The sequence below is a fragment of the Marmota marmota genome, unplaced genomic scaffold (assembly GCF_001458135.2).
Source record: "Marmota marmota marmota unplaced genomic scaffold, marMar, whole genome shotgun sequence".
Taxonomy (NCBI): domain Eukaryota; kingdom Metazoa; phylum Chordata; class Mammalia; order Rodentia; family Sciuridae; genus Marmota; species Marmota marmota.
In genome coordinates this window covers 75,474,525-75,492,490 of record NW_026000026.1, presented here as the reverse complement: position 1 = coordinate 75,492,490, position 17,966 = coordinate 75,474,525, and the positions used below count along the sequence as shown (strand labels likewise).

The window sequence follows — 17,966 nt, the reverse complement described above, 5'->3', positions numbered from 1 at the left end:
CTTTTTCATTGGAACAAAGAGTGTGACTCCATCCACCAGTGGTGTCTCATCCACTGCAGACTATTTTGCCCATATGACAACCTCCAGAAATTACCTGATGCCCTCTCAGAACACTTCTCCACCCCTTATACACCTGCTCCTCAACCTCTTCTTTTTGCCTTTGGGGCTATCAGTATTCATTTTGCCATTCTGCGTAGACTGATGTTTCTCAAACTTTAATGTGTATGCGACACTCCTGAGTTCTATTAAAACTCAGATTCTGGTCCAGTAGGTCTTGGTAGGGCATTGGTCCTGATACAACTGCAATTTTATGCTGTTTATTCACAAAGTGGGATTTAAGGAGCATGGCACTAGACCTTCTTTTTCCTTTTCTTTTCAGAAGTTATTCATCCCTACTCCTTGCTGCCCATTTTCTGCCTCTTTTCTAGGGTTACTTTAGGAAATTTCACTAAGATAATCAAAGAAGAAACAGCAATGGCCTCAGAGAGAGGGAAACTCTGGAGGAAGAAGAAACTTGGGCTAGGTCAATGAAGCTGGGTCCATGAAAAGTAGTAGCTAGTGGGGTATAATTGTCAGTGCTTGTCGTTTTTTTCCCCCTCTATCTTTCCTATATTTTAGAAAGATAATCCTCAGAACTCTGCACTTATGTTGAGACTTCTTCCAGCTTAGCCCTTGAGATTGATGGACTACTTAAAGGAGTATTTGGATCCAAGTTGGAGACCTCTTTCTGTTTGGGTGTTTTCACTATTTTGAAATGAAAAGGATCTCTATTGACTATGTGTCATAAACCAGAAAATAATTAATTTTCTCCATTCAATCAAGAAGACAGCTTTTGTATGTTTTTGTAGCTGGTTGACATTTATTTATTAACAAAGAGTATTATCAAATATGGAGAACATCTGGCATGGGGATGTTTCTATATAAATTTTTTTTAACATTTAATCTTCTATGTTTCTAGCATTTCCTCAAAGTATCACACATATCAATGCAAGATACTTGATAGCTGTACAGACCCATGACAAGTTATTTTATGAGAAATATGATGCAATTCTGTCCAAATCTCAAGCTTTCTATTCAGCTTTCACAAACTTTAGTTGAACAAACAAGCTCTCTGCAAAATTTAAGGTGTCAGTCAGAAGATATTGTGGACTTCATCCCATTGTGAGCATAGAGCCTGGGTTTTGCAAAGGAACCTCCAGATGGCATCCCTCTAAAGATAATTCAAGGAAATCATCAAGTTATTCATTTGCATTAACAAGGAAAATCTCATGCCTCAGGTAGGTAGACCTGATTGACACTAACATCTCTCTTTCCTTCTCATACTGTCTCACATTTATTAATTTCATGTGCAGAGAGAATAGGTCATTTATCTCCTTAGTTTAAAAAAAATATGACAGTTTATTATTTTTAGGCACTCAGGGCTACTCTACCCAGGGGCAAGAGGTAAAAAGTAATTTGCTTTCAATTAAAAACAGTTCTCATCTCAAGCTAAGCTTATTACCTTCACACCCTTCCTAAACCCTTCCTTTCTACTTGTGTTGAAGATAAAATGGAAACTGATGCTAGACTTTCTGAAACAAAAGGTGGAGCTCTGGGAAATGCCAAAAATGAATCATTCAACCTGTGCTTGTAGAAATTAGCAGAGTAAGGTCTTGCGTGTCCACTTCACCCAGGAGGGAAGAGTTCACAATAACTGTGAAATTACATAATTTTAAAGGATCTAGGATCTAACCACATCCAATTCAATTCCACTTAATTCTTCATTTCCTGTTAGGTGAACCTCAGACTAAAACAATTTGGTCAACCAAAGCCTCCTCTGTTCTTCCTCCAAGTTGGAGACCAGCCATGGCCTGGGTGAAAATTAGTAAAGAGGAGAGATAGCAAAATAACGGGCAAGGAACATCTCCTTCAAAGTCCTCATTTACAGATCAGATGAGGAAACTAAGGCCTAGAGAGAATGGTGTGGGGGGTGTGCTGTGACTTATTATTGTACTGGATGCAGAAAGAACAGGAGGAAGAGAGAGAAATAGAAATGAACAGATACAAGTGGAGAGTCCAGGAGGATGAAGAAAAGAAAGGCTTTATTGTGCCATGAGATACATGTAGGTTGGTTAGTTTAGGTCTCTGACATACTGGAGTTCATTGATTCATATCCACCAGGGAGCAGATTGGCTCCCTGAGAGCTCAGACCTAGTCACAGAGGAGGAGCAATCCTGTTTCAATGCACCAGCTATCTTCAGGGCATGCAGGACATTTTGTTTCCTGTTACCCTAAAAAATAGAGCATGTAGTAGGGTAGAAGAAAGAAAAACAAAGTGAGGACCAAGCTTCATACCCCGATTTTTCTTTCATGACATAGTTGCTAAGAACAAGTAATGGCTCTGTGGGGTGCAAGCGGAGATTTCTGGTATATGGACATTTGAAAAACAGTGCCCTTCTTGGCCTTTGCTGCTGAGGTATTGTGACTTTTAAGCCTGGCAAGGTGAGGCTGACTTATTTAAGGCAGAAGCTGTTCTGCCTGGCTAGGAGACTTTGCCAGCCCCCTACTGGGCTAACCACCTATTGTGACCTGTTTCAAGGCAGCTGCCAGGGTGTGGAGATTGATGGGCACTCTCAATGCTGTGCAGGCATGGGAAGGAATGCTGCCTTTGGACTGAAACTGGAGGGGAGGAGAAGCATTGTCTGAGAAGGTTGTGGTTTTGCATATCTCACCCTCCTCATTCCACAAACTATGATTTTTCTGAGCAAGTCCTGTTCAACTCACTTTGTCAGGATAGGTTTTTTTGGACAGTGGCCGTGTACAGGCACCAGCTCGTTGTAATACTCTGTTGAGGTGAATAAGAAATATTCCATCCAAATATCTCCAAACAGCACTAGTGGGAAGCATTATGCAGATCCACATCGGTATATTACTGGCTGGGATCATGGGTAAGTCCACAGAGTAACCTGACTAATCACCCATGTCACAGTGACTCTAGAGTGTCCTCATGACCCTCAATTTGTGGAAAAAACTCACTTCTGTACTAGGTAGAAGAATAGTGACAAATTCCTTGCTGGTGCTCATCTTTGAAGGCTCTAATCCATTATCTGCATCCACATTTTCCTCTTGATGTTGATCCTTTTCCTTCTGATTTGGTGGAGGCAAAGTCTTTCCTTGTGATCTGAATCTAATGAAATTGTGGCTCTCTTTAAGCAATTTCTGGAACTTTGGGCATCATTAACATCACAATTTCCCAATAGGGGTTTTCTCTGTCATCTTTTCAGTGGAAAGCCCCTTTCTCCCTACTTAAGAATTCATAGAAGGGCTGGGGTTGTGGCTCAGTGGTAGAGTACTTGTCTAGCACTGGGGTTGATGCTCAGCACCACATTAAAATTTTTTTTTCATCGGAAATTTCACTTTCACCACTTTGGTCTGTGTGGGCTCTTATTTCACCGCTGGGCTGAGGTTCAGCGTGGTCTAGCATCTGTGTCATCCTATGAAGGCAAAGCAGAACCAACCCCATTCCTAAGGCAATTCAGTGGTGTCTGAATCTGAAGGATTCCTGCACACTGGATCCTTACCTTTCTCCTGCTTGGTTTTTAGAACTCATGTAACCCTAAAATTGATCTGTGCAGGGAAGATGCTCTAGATGCTCTTCTGACTCTAGAATAGATTTCAGAATAACCCCATTACTATTGCTTGTCATTTACATGAGAATGGTTCAGGAGAGACTTCCCTAGCCTGAGTCACAAACCAGGACTGAGTTCCCAACCTGAGTCCAAACCCAGGATTTTCATACTTACAACATATCCCATCCCCTTTTTGGATCTCAGCTTGTCCCTCCTGTACAAGGAAGGTACTGGACTAGATCAGCACTTCCCCAACTGTGTATCTCAAAGTTACAAGTATCTTTGGTGAGAGAAGTCTGGGAGATGCTAGGTTAAAATTTAAAAGTTCCTTTACTATAAAAATCTAGAGGGCTTTAAATATGATAAAAAGTATTTAAAAATTACAAAGTGGTATTTGTAAAACAGGTTATATTTCTCAAACTGTACATCATCCAATTCCTTCCATCTTTTGAGTACACATTATGGGAGAAGTGTTCTCTGGAAAACACTTCACAGTAGCAAAAGGCCAAATTATTTCTAAGCTCTTCCAAATTGAATAATCATTTTTTTTCTATATATAATTTGTCCTTTTGATTAAAAAAAACTTACTGAATATCTAGTTCTATAGGCAATGTCATTAATGGGTAAGGAGAAAAAAATAAATAAACTTAGATATTTAGAGTGTTGAAGCCACACTAAAGTTTACGTATTTGGGTAACAGTAATTAGTAGATGCAAATTATTAAGCATCTGTTTAATGTGCTATACACTGTGATAAATGCATTACTTTGATTATCTAATTTAATTCTCATAGGAATCTTAAGATCTATTATTTTTTATTTCCTATTTACAGATGAAGAAACTAGGACTTAAAGAGTTTTGATAAATAACAAATAAATAGTGCAAAGCTACCAGTTAACAAGAGGCAGATGTAGTACCTTCACCCACTGCAGTTTCATTCTAAGTATATTAAAAAATCCATTTATCAAGTTTCCTCCCTTTTTATGCCAAAATTCAGCAAGCTGCCCCCAACTAATTAGAAATAAACTAATTGCAACACCAATTATCTTTCATACAAAGTTCTTGAGTTAGCATGAAATAATGTTGCACCATCAGTCTCACGCATACTGAAAATAAATATTATATACATGTATATATAACAGCTAAATGTTACCAAATGATTTATTATGATTGGTGCTAAATTACAATGTATATGAAATGGAGTCATTTATGGAAACACATAAAAAATAGTTACCTATTTCTGTAATTATATTCACACAAGAATCTGAAATATAGTTTCTGTTCTGCCTTTTAAAATATATCCATAGAATGACTTTTGTAGTTTTCACCACACAATGTTACAATACTGGTACTACACCTGTATCATCTACCATACTATAAGAACTAAGCAGAATATGAAAGCAGTTAATAGCAAATTAATTTTTTTTCATATCAATCAGTGATTTCAAAGAAAATAGTTGTTTTCATTGGCAGTAAAGATAGATGGTAGTAATTAGCAGTGTAGATACTGCATACATAAATGTGTATATATGTATATATATGTTGCTTGGTGCTGTTGTTCCATCTATACGCATTTGCCTTTTGAGTGGTCCAATGATTGCCAAAGTGGTGTGCAAATCCATTGGGACATTATAGTACTATTTTTTTATCATTTTCTCTCGCAAAAACAAATAGGTAAGAAAGAAATACAGCAGGCTAAGATCTACAGTATTACATACCAAGGTAAAACAGTTAATGAGTTCTTAGAGTCACAGTAGTTTATGTATATTTCCTATTCACAGACTGCAGACTTTTTGCTGAATAACCGAGTTGCCGGGAATTGACAACGTGTAGACATGCATTCATGTGAGTCCATAATTAATGATGTTTATACTGTAATAAGCACATTCATTTTAACACCATTCAGTAAACAGATTCCTTTAAAGTTTAAGCTAAGTCTGCTATCACAATTACACACAAAAAGAACCTGTAAACAATTTGACATTACACTTATGTACAAGCAAACTGCATTGGAAAAGAGAAGAGGTAATTTCAATGGGTGTCACTTGGTATACATCAATGTGCAACAAACTGACCCAATTCATCAAGTGCTTCAATGAGGTCAGGAAAAAGTAACATGAGCAAGGCCCCAGTAAATCACCACCCAGTGTTAGTTCCAGCAAAACTCAACACTTCTCTGTCTGTGGTGACACCACATTCAAAGCATCAGAGACATGTAAAGAGGATCTTGGTAATCCCTGGCAAAATGTATTTGGAGATCTCCAGGTAACCTAAGCAACAGCGCCCTTCACTTCAAAAGTGCTGATATTGTTTAAACATGACAATATATTTGGGACAAATTATTTTGTTTCTCAAGTTCTACCCAGTGTTCTGCTGGTTGTGAAAGATGTGGGAAACAAGAATTCTACTAAGGTTTTTATTTAGGTTTCTTCAGCCAACACAAAGATTATTTATTTTCCAGACTAGGCTGAACCCTATTACCAGTCAAAGGAGTGACTCACTTAAAGCAGATCCCATTAATAATTTTCCATGGGATTTTCTGAAAAGCAGATCCCCTAAGTCAATACTTTGATGTTTTGAATAGGATACCTTTCCAATAATGCGTGAGTCCATTTCCTTAGAGCAGAAAAAGGGTCATGAAGGGTTTGGCACCCCTACCCCTCAAAATTTAAGAAAAATAGATTAATCTGTTTTTAATATAAATTAAGCAGCATATTTTAAGAAAAGCTCTCTTGATTCAACTTGTTCCTTTGGAATTAAAAAAAATGTAAATGAAAGAAAATAGCATGGGAACTTAAAGCCAGATGATGTAAAATATCCTGTGTCCCAATTTTGGGGGGGAAACAATCACTTCTTTTAGTGTCCTTAAACTTAATTAGAAAATTTAATTACTAATATATATTTAATTACTATGTTTATATATATATGTATATATATATGTATATATATACATATATATATTTCACTAATGAATATATATATATATCTTTCTCATGTTTTTAAGACCACATTGACAGGAGGCCTATGGAAGAAGTAAATGACCTTATTTGATTAGTTCACAAGTGCTTCTGGTTGTGTGCACACCCTGATGAGTCCCTGGGAGGAAGAATCTGTGCTTGGTTTGTCAGCCTAGACTGAGCTGGGAGCCAGGCTAAGTATCTGGAGGGATAGGGTTGTGTGCATGATCCCAGGGAGCACCAGGGAAGATCTGTTTGCATAGGTGGACTTCAATCACTTTTCACATTCTCCAGTGACATGGAAAATACATGGCTATGAAGTGAGAACACAACTTACTGTACCCTGAATAATGTCCAAAATGCAGTCGTTTGGTTGTTTGTCTAGAGGATGCCAAAACAGGCAAGTAATGTTTTCTTCCATTTCACTATATTTTGTTGCTTCTTTGAGCAACTGTTTTGGTATTTGTATAAACAGACTGGAAGGGCTATTTTCAGGGGACAGGAGAGTGTTTGGTTAATATTCAATGTACCCTTGAGCTTTAGTATCTATTTACAATATGCATATTATAAATTATTTACTGTACCTTCAAAGTAATTAAACAGATAATAAACTCTACCTACAAATCATATAAGCCACAGAAACTCCCATGAATGATAAACTGAAATCAACCAGGAGATAGTAAATTAACCAATAGGCAAGTGAAATACCTACATTTTCTTTTTCTTTTCTTCCTAAATATTATCACTGTTCATTTGGTGGATGTTTTTAATGAACAGGTTTGAAAACACATAATTTAAAATTCCAACAAATGGTTTGATAAGAAAGCCAGTTTTTACACGTTTGGCATTTTGTTTGGTTTTGTATTCATACATGTTAAATCTAGGAATTTTGATCATTTTTCTGCACATAAATACATATAAACATTCATAGTGGGAGAGATTTTAGAAATCAAAACTATATTACACCTTCTAGGAAACCAAATAAAAATTATAATAATAATAAATTTCCCAAACTCAGAATTTCAAACTATGAGTTTTCTTTATGAGTGTATATATATGAAGATATTTATATGCATATATATATACACATTTAGATAGATGTACACACATATATACATATATACATCTAATTTTATACACAAACAAAACACACATATATGCATTCTCACACCCCCTCACATATTTCAATGCAGTTTCTTCTCTGCAGCTGTCTTTCTTTTCCCCCAACTTAGAAAAGTAATCATGAGATTTTGGAGGCAGCTGACTCATTTTTGAATTTCTGATTTGAATTGAATAAAAACCCGATCTTTTTATAAAAGTCCAAACATGAAGAGAAGATACATAGATGCATGTAAGTATCAATACATGTACCATCCATGGGTATACACCATTGGTGCTTCTCCCAAAACTCTCCCTGGTGACCTAGTGCAGCAGAGCATGCAGTCCAGGTGCCATTCTCCTGATATGGAAGCTAGCTTACCACTTTGGGTTTGGGAGGAATCAGTACTTGCCAGACACCTGTTCTACTTGTTTCCTGCCCCTTGGTAGGGTTTGTGGCATAAATGACAGCTGGTTGCAAGAACAACTACCCCTCCAAATTTGCCTTTTCTTTATCTCTTCTGCAGATGCATATCTATTAGGATTTGCAATTTAAAATAGCCAATGACTTCCAGTAAGGGTGTCAGGTGGAGTTTACCCTGGCTACCCTTTACTTAAGAGTAGAAGAGATGAGAAAGTGGCAAGGTCCAGAGAATAAAGAGGATATACAATGAGATGGTTAAGCCATCAGCCTTTATGTGCTATTTTCTTTTTCTGAACGTCACAACCTCATTTATAAGGAGGATGGTGGCAAACCCTACTTCATTGGGTTATCATAGGATTAAATGAGAAAAGGTATGCGAAACACTGTAGAGGTTTCTGGCATGTAACAATAAATCTTTAATAAATGTTATTTATAACAATATTTAAACCACAATTATAGAATGTTGATCATAGCTACATACAGAAATAATGTTAGTCTAGAATTTGGATGACACGAATTCAACCTCTTTATTCCAAATTTGATTCCCTAGGGGATTATAAAGTTCATTATAGTGCTCTGTCCATGGTATGTACTCAATACATCATTGATGAACACATACATGAAACAAATAAATGAATGAATGAATGACTTAAATTCTTGTTTCTTAGATTCCCTTATTAAAAAAAAATGGGAATAAAATGCTCTGGCCTTTAATCCATCCTTTGGATGTGGGTAGATGAATTAAAAGAAAAACAATCCAATTATCTGAGATTGCAAATGTGCTTTGTGTCCTAATAAAGTCAGCATATTCATACCAAATAATAAGGGTCAGCAACCAGGGGTTGTGCTCAGACTTGTTGCACCTTTGAAAACAGGGTGTGGCAGCCACCCCGGGTGCATCTGAGAAACATATTCTCCAAGATTGAAGTGCCTCTTTAGTGAGTCGCTATTCAACCCCAAGGAAATAAAGTAAACAATGAGCATTAAGAATGATGAAATCATTGGCCTACTCTAAAACTTTTCTCTTTCTTACTGGCTTCATTTCTGAGAGCATTTTGTTGCCTACTATTGATCAGCTTGAAAACATGTTCAACAAGTTTATGTAAACTGAAAATGCTCCCAAAGTGCTTCCCAACAAACATAGTTGGCTGTTCTGAGGTTGACAACATCAATGAAGTATGATTTTTCTCAGGCAGAAAGATTGAAGTAGAAGACAGACACCTAAACTATAGGACTGCCCCATCACTAACAGAATCCTAGAAAAAGTTACATATTTTTCTCCCAAAAATATCAGCCTCCACAAAGAGATAACTGTATCTAAATTCAAATAAACAGTGTCTACATTTGAGTTGGCAACTATTATTTTTATATTTTATCCTATCTTCAGGACGTGATACAGAAAGAATACCTCAGAAAACTTACACCAACACTTAATTTAGAGTGTCTCAACCTAAGCACTATTGACATTGGGGCAGAATAGTTCTTTGTTTTGAGGGGCATTCCTATGCATTGCAGGATTTTTAGCAGCATCTCTCACCTATACCCATTAGATATCAGCAATACACCTTTATCATGACACTCAGAGATATCTCAGGCATTGCCAAAATATCTCTAGGTCACAAAACCACCCCTGGTTTAGAACCAAATGTTTTACATGCATTGAACCCATGCAAAATAAAGAAAAGATTTTCTGAAAGTGTTTCTGTTTCTCTCAAAGAAGGAAACCATTGACCATTGGTCACACACAGTTCAGAAAAACTGATAATGAACAATGGGAATTCTATGTGAATTTTAGTTTTCAAAAAAATGCATTTTTAGGGGCTGGAGGTACAGATTGGTGGTAGAGCATTTCCCTACTATGTGTAAGGGTCTGTGTTTAATCCCCAGGATCACATTCTTTTTCTTTCCTTTATACATTTGTGTGTGTGTGTGTGTGAGAGAGAGAGAGAGAGAGAGAGAGATGCCACTCTTGACCATATAGATTGAAAGGACTTTAATTTTGCCCCAGAAATCTGTCATGTTTGGATTTCATATCAGGAGAACAGCTTTACTCAACATTCTCAAGGACTGATACCCACAGTAAAAGTCAACTATTTTTCACAACTAAAAAGCTATTAAACTTTGTAACCAAACACTTTTTTCCAAGCACTCAGATAACACACACATGGACATTAACCACTGACCCAACACTAACCTAAAAATTGCACATGGCCTTATGCACAAACATATATAGTCACAACAGAAATGCAGCTTTGAAACAACTCTGCACTACTTCATGCTACATCAATTTTCTTCCATTTGTGATGGATAGAACCAGCATCTACAAGAAGAGAATCTGAAGTTATGTTGATTTTTATTGTGCAAATGCAGATAAAGGGATTATATTTGAAAGGCAGATAAAATGGCAAAGGAATCATGGAAATCTACTGTGCATTAGCCCTAGATGTTTTTCTTTAGGCCCTTTTTCTTAAAGTGATGAAAATACATGCTTTGACTTATTTGTAGTGGGAAGAAAATGAGAAGACATGCCACTAGGAGGTGAGAGAAATGTTGATCTAACACTAAACAATAGTTTCTCAATGTAAGGTCCATAGACCAATCTCACCAAAATCATTAAGAATAAACTGATAAGACAGAGCAGATCACTGGGAGAGACTTACTAAATCTTTAGTTGGCTCATAAGTGCTTTTATAAAGCTGATTAACAGGAAAAGTATTCCCCACCCTTCTCCCAAGACAAACCCCTTGATAATTGCTGGGCAAGGGCATGATTTTGTTTATCCTTTTAAAAGTAGCTTCCCTAAATAATGCAAAGATGACAGTCTGGGCCATAAAATTCATTGCCCAACTAACAATACAATTTGTTCACAAACAAGAGAAAATTTTTTTAAAGCTTAGAAAGTTGGGGTAGAAGGAAGTGTAGGAAAGCAGGAAACAAACTGAATCATATTGAACCATTTTGTTTTTATATTGACCAAATCTTAATTAGCTGTTGAAGTTCATCAATTCCATTAACTATTCATCAATTAACTATTTCCTTTGGCAGTAATCTTTGCTTAAATATTCACAGACAATCATGATTAGCCATTCTTTCCCTCTTTAAGTCATTCATTCTCTATTTCTTATAAAATGGGAATTTAGCATCTATTCAGTTATTTTATTATATGGATAGGGCTAACTGGGTCTATAATTGTAACCTTCCAGATTTTTTTTTTTTTTTTTTGCTAAATAATCATTGTATTGGCATCTCCACTGGTCAGAGAGACTAGAAAATTGCAGGACTTCATTTCCCTTTATATCATTACATGTGCACTGTTACCATTTTAAAATTCACTCCTTATTTCTTTCTTTTGCATTTATTCTCATACATGAGCTTTTGCTTTGAGATTTTAGTTGGTGTTAGAGGTCAGGAATGTCATTATCTGAGAGCTTCATAGTCCTGCTTGAATTAAATTGGGCAAACTAAGTAGTTCAATGGCTCAGGACTTTATTGATGTGAAGCAGCTGAATTCATTCACCACTTCCATATTCACTATGATGATATTTGTACATACCATCAATAGAACCACCTTTGGGGCCATACACATCATTAAATTATAGAACACTCTCAGTTCTCTGACTTGCACTGAGCAAGGAAACGGATAGTTCTCCTTGAGAAAGGTCAATATTCTTATTCCTTATTGGGTGTCATAAGGATACATCTCACTCAGAGACATGTTCCCTTCTACCCAGGGATAAAACTTAGATGATACAAGCTTGTGGTTTGGGGAAAAAAGGCACACACCAAACCTTCTAAGGAAGGGATTATATTTGAAAGGCAGATAAAATGGCAAAGGAATCATGGAAATCTACTGTGCATTAGCCCTAGATGTTTTTCTTTAGGCCCTTTTTCTTAAGGTGATGAAAATATATGCTTTGACTTGTTTGTAGTGGGAAGAAAATGAGAAGACATGCCACTAGGAGGTGAGAGAAATGTTGATCTAACACTAAACAATAGTTTCTCAATGTAAGGTCCACAGACCAATCTCACCAAAATCATGAAGAATACAAGCTGAAATGCTGATTCCTTGGCTCTGCTCTTTGGATTTAGGGTGAAGGAAATCTGGAAAAAGTGCTACAAATGATTTTTTGTGCATACTATATATTGAGAATTGCTGCTAAATTGTTTGCTATGGAGGTCACCGGGTAAAGAATCTCCACTCCAATGTATACAGCAAGAAGAGAAAAACAGGCATTTCAAACAAATAAGCTCTGTGGTTGTATCACAAGGCTATGATTATTAAAGTTTAAGACTCTTTTTCTTTCAGCAGGGGTGGAGAGCAATAACCATTTCATCTAGAACCAGAATGATGAAGGCAATATAAATCAAACCCATTCCAGCAGGTTTCATTTGGTCTAATTTCTCTAAAGATATTAATCATTGTACAGTCCTGTACAAATGACAACTAACTCCATTGTAACTTCAAATACAGAATGCTCAGTCTAAATCTTTCTCTAGTGTGTTATTTTGACAATGTAAAAGAAAATAAATAAATTGGAACAGTGGGCCATCAAGATTACAAGACACCAACAATACCAAGACATTAAGGAAAGAAATGGCCCATGCTAAACCTATAAGCCAGCATGCAAATTGGCAAAACATTGATCTGCCACAGAGGCACCAGGGGAAAAAAATAACTCCCTTCATTTTTCCTTAGAAAATTGCTATGTCAAATGGAGTTGACAAAGAATTCTTCCTGAAAGTTCATGGAAAACGTCTTATTAATTCTAGCAAAGATCATCTAGAAAGCCAAAGTTAGTCAAACTCCACAGCATTGTATCTAGTGGCAAAAACAAACAAACAAACAAACAAAAAACAGCACTCAAATGCTTTGGCTTAATCCACGCTAGTGGATAAGAAATTGGAAGAATAAAATGGTAGCCAAGGAAGACAGGTGAGAATCAATGTCTGACTTCCACTGTGAAAACTGGTGTCAAACAATTTTGTGAAACACCACATATGCCTTTCCTTTTTCTCAATAGAGCATGTTTTACTTGGCATATACAAAGGATACTCAGAGTGGCATATAAAGCCCAGAGAAGCAAAAGTAATCCAGAAGCATGAGCAGTGGTAAATAAGAAAAATCCAGAATGAGCTACACACCTCCGAGTATGGATAAATCTGCCTCAAAATCAAACAAGCCCAATAGAAAAGTGAAAAATTCTATGGCAGACCCCTTTAATCAATGTATGTCCCCCAAATGAATCCACTGGAACAGATTTCACTATGGAGGGATAAAGAACAAAGGGAATGCTTGTGGATTGTGCTCCCCCTGCCCTTTTATTTTAAATCACCATGCATACATTTCCTGGAAGGTATCTGTGACTGTAATTACAAAGGAAAACACCACTGCATACTTTGGGAGCCACCTTACTTGGTTGTTTCCATGACCACATCTCAGTGTGATTTTTTTTTTTTTTTTTGAGGAAGAGGAGAAAGAGCACACTGCTTCAATGAGTCAGTGTTTTTATTTCCTGTCTTCCTCTTTTCCTTCTGAATGTAGAGCACTCCTTTTAGATAGAGGGTAGAGAACTTTGTGTTTCTGACTTGGGGACACCCACGTGCCTTTAGGGAATGACCTCTCCCACCTCATTGAATTTAGCATTGCCAGATTTTCCAGGACACAGCCTAAGTTGGGAGTCTACACATATGATCTCCTACTCATTGACCCATCAGTTACCATTAGTTTTGTCATATCAATACTTTATGGCCCTTATCTAACCAATCTTCAATAGTCAACCACATATGTTGTTCTGTCCAAAATTGAACTAAAAGTTCCAAAAACTATTTTAACTTCAGTGAAAGAGACCTGACTTCCAGGACTTTTAGAGCATTTAATTTTGTCATTCACTTACCCCAAACTTATTTCCAGTACTACATGCCACCTGGACCCTGTGTGGTGATAACTACACTCACAGTAGGACTGAAGACTTTCATGTTTCCTTACACCCTTTTACTAACCCAGTCTACATTCATCTCTATACCAAGACCCACACAAATGAACACCATGTTGTTGTCTTAAATATTTAAGACTTTTTTTTTTTAAACCGTGGAATGGGTGCCAATTTAGAACCAACCCAGAATAAAAATGTTGTGTCATTGTTTTTAACAGATTTCCTGCTAGTAGTTTTACTCATTGGAGGTATAAAGAATGCCTGCACAGAAAAAGAAATCACAACAGTTCAGGGAGTAGAGGAATAGTGCTATGAATTCCTTTTTTTTTTAATCTTTCTTTCTTTTTTCAGCATTTAATTTTCTATTTGAAGTATACTGTTGAAGCAGTGGGTTGACTGCCAGGCCAGTTCTTCAATTCTTATCAGGGCATCTCTCTATCTTGATGTCGTTACAGTTAGGTCTGACATTTAAGGAAGTCAGGATTTTGGCCAATTTACTTAGGCCCCCAATTTTTTTGACAGCCCTTCCAGAGTGACCCCAACAATCATTTGACTGACATGGACATTAAATGCAACTTCTTCTTGACCCATTGATCTCTGTAATTCTTTGCAATATGTTCTCTTATTAGAATGATGGTATTTTGATGCACCATCAAGAAACATTGAAAAGAATGAAGACATATTGGTAGGTTTTACAAACAAAGCTATGTTGTAGTTAAGATCAAATATATGCTAATATATTAACACATAAAAGAACACCATTTGAATTCATAAATTATAGTTCTCTTGACATCTCAACTTCCAAAATAAACTTTCTTTTTCACTTAAGTAAAACTTAAACTCCATTTGAACCATTAGAACAAGAAAACATTGGCTAAGTCTATTGCCCGGGTGTGAAGGCAAGAGTTACAAAAATTCAGAAAGATATCCAGATACTAATGGGCACTAACAGAAATCAATACAGAACCTCTTACATAGTAAATGCACATCAGTGAAAGATTTCCAAGAGAAGAAATTGATCATAGTTTTTCCCTCCTAGAGACATCCAGTTGCCTTTATTACCTATGATTACACACACACACACACACAAAATGAAAAAATTAGAAGTGCTTGGCACACAATTAATAATCAATAAATTATTTTTCAGTTACTACTGAAATGCATAAGAAATGCTGAAAATTAAAACTGGTCTGTTAACCTTCATTAAGCACAAGTCTACAAAGGAGCTATTGGTACATTAATAGAATACAGAGTCACATGAATGGGTGGCTATTAAGTTTCTTTTTGGCTGTGTCTGTACAGGTAAAGGATGTGATTTATAAAGATAGCTTAGAAAGCCAACATCTTAGTTTCAGATCCCCAATTGCCTACTTGGGTTATGATTAATAGAAATGACAACTAAATCCGAGTACGGACACAGCCAATCCCAGAAACACAAAGGCAACCAAAACTAGCCCTAAGCAATAACAATGTAGCACTGTCCTTTAAAATCCTTATGAGAAATTATTGGGAGAATGTGTGGAATGCAATTCTAAAACAAACAAATGAAAGGCCGGGCCCTTACTCAAATTCTGTCTGTTTTTCTTAGCTCCACAGCTATACAGGAGTACAGAGAACTTTGGGTGAATTATGTGGAAAGACCACAGCATGAAAGTGTTGGTATTGAGAGGAGGGTGATAATCCAACTCAGGGTAGAGAAGGCTGAGTGTGGGATCATTTAGTAGTTTTTTTCCCCCCTGTGGCTATGAGTGTTTCTTTCTTTTTTTTTTTCTAATACAAAAAGAAGGTTGTACTAGCTCTTCTCACCTTTTCCAAATATGGAGAAAGAACAAAACAGGAAAGTGGAGCCTGAAGGTATTAATTTCAAAATAAGGAAGACAATTTGTTGATGATGAAGGTTATTCGATGTTTGAAAGTGTTGCCAAGAGTTGCTGGGAAATCTGCCCAGGAGGGTTTTAAGAAAGAGGCAGAGGCGCATCCGTGTGAAGTGCTTTAGGAGGGACTGCTGGCAGCAGGGCACAGCCCTTAGGATGCCCAGGCCCTGGGTCATGTGCATTGTGTCTATATACAGACTTAGTTGTGCTTGTGTGGCACAAATACTCATGCATACGGAGTCAATATAAACTGGCACATAGAGATTTAAGTGAAAAGTCATATAAATCTGCCATTCCTCCCTAACCCCTTAAACAAAGGAAAAGGAAAATTTTAAAAATCCAAACCTATGCCATTGGGCCAGATCTCACTCTACCATGTATCCTTGATCAAAGGAGGGAGGTAGAAGATGAGAGGAAAAAACCCAGTTTGGGATAGATGACTCCCAAAGCCTGTCAGCCCCTCTGCTGTAGCTGGTTCTCATCATGTGTAAGATACCCAGCACACGGGACCAAGTTAACAAACAAACAAATGAACAACAACAAGAGTTTTCATGTGTTTCCACATCTGGAAAGAAATCTACCCTGTGGATTTACACGTTAAGGTGAACTAGGTAAAGTAGGCAGTAGTTTATTAATGGACTATCGTGTTCTAACAAATGTGTATCATTACTTGTTCTTTTCCTTTAAAATATGCTTTTTTAGGAGGTTTATTTTAAAATGGTGACTCATTTTCTGTTCTTTTCTTCTCCCACCCCCCTGCCCTCCCCTATAGATGATACTTCCGTAAAAGTTCAGACTGCCAAGGGTGCTTTCTCTCAGGGAACCGATCTGGAATTTTGATCTTTAGGAAATCCTGGATGCATTTCTCTAGCTCCTCCTCAATGGAGAGCTTTTCCTTAACAGCTTTTTTTTTGCTGCTCATGTTCGACTCCCTAGAGCCCGAAGTCAGAGTCCGGAGCAGATCACTTTTCCGTCGCATCTCTGACTGTTGGATCAGCTGGACTGGGCCCTTCTTGATGGGACGGTCCAGAGTCTGGATGTTGGTCTGGCGTGTCACAGGCCCACAGATGACCGTCTCCTGGGGAGAGCTGGCCTCAGACTGGCTGTCACAGCTGGAGGTGGAGAGGTCATTGCAGGACGTGCCGCTCTCCCCTTCTTTGTCACCCTTGCCATTCTTACAGCAGCAATCACAATGCGAGGACCACCGGGAAGGCTCACCTGCAAGGGAAGCACAGACCACGGGATGAGTGCCAGGCAGCTCAGTTGAGCGGCAAGCACAGCGCTCAAACACAGCGGTGTCACCAGCAATGCTTCCAGAAGTGGGTGGCACACAGGTGAGTGGCAGCAACGGCACCCAGAAGCCACGTCCACCCAGGGGAGGAGGTGAGTGATAGTGCACCGTGGAAAATATAATATGCATGACACTCAGGCCCACGGGCACCAGGGTCAGGCAGCCCTAGGGTGGAACATCCAGCACACCATCTAGTGACACTGTCACCTTGGCAGACCCCCCTGAATTTCTAAAGCTCCAGTTCCCTCATCAATGAGATGCTAACAACTTTCCTGCTCTATAGAGGGAGGATTTAGGAAGGTCAAGTGAGAGGCACTCTGTGACACACAGGAAGTATGCAGTAAGTGCCAGTCTGCTTTCCCTGGCTGATGCTGACCCCTAACCCAAAACTTGACCTTCAGGTACAGCAGGGGGAGGTGATGACTCTGGGGTGACAGCAACCAGTGAGGAAGGGCTTACTTTCTGCCAGCCCCGTCTACTCCCTAGATACCCATCCTCTCACTGGCTCTTAAGATAATTCCATGGACTCTATAGTTCCAATTCCAATTTCCACACATGGAAACGAAGACCCTGGAAGTTTAAGAAACTTGCCACGGCTTGTGCAGTTCTTAACTGACAGAGCTGAGATCTGAATAAAGATCTCCTAAAAGTCATAACCAAGGCAATGAACTCTATCTTCTCTTTAATTTACCTATCTGTAAAATTCTTACTTATTTTTCAAAAAAATGTTTAAACTCTATGTTTCCTCTGAAGTCTTTGTCCACCTCCTCAGAAATAGTTGC

At 37.8% G+C, this 17,966-nt stretch overlaps 1 protein-coding gene and 1 long non-coding RNA gene across 2 annotated transcripts in view; one reads left to right on the top strand and one right to left on the bottom strand.

Moving 5' to 3' along the window:
* The first annotated feature begins 735 nt into the window (after positions 1-735).
* Positions 736-15,819, top strand: LOC125619118. Its single transcript, XR_007350617.1, has 2 exons — positions 736-10,672; positions 12,097-15,819. It is a non-coding gene; the product is annotated as an uncharacterized LOC125619118 (long non-coding RNA).
* Positions 14,324-17,966, bottom strand: part of Kctd16 (potassium channel tetramerization domain containing 16) — a 253,648-nt gene continuing 250,005 nt past the window's right edge. The window contains exon 3 of the mRNA XM_015477508.2: positions 14,324-17,111. Within this exon, the coding sequence (XP_015332994.1) occupies positions 16,660-17,111 (452 nt within the window). The 3' untranslated portion in view covers positions 14,324-16,659. The remainder of the gene's footprint in view (positions 17,112-17,966) is intronic.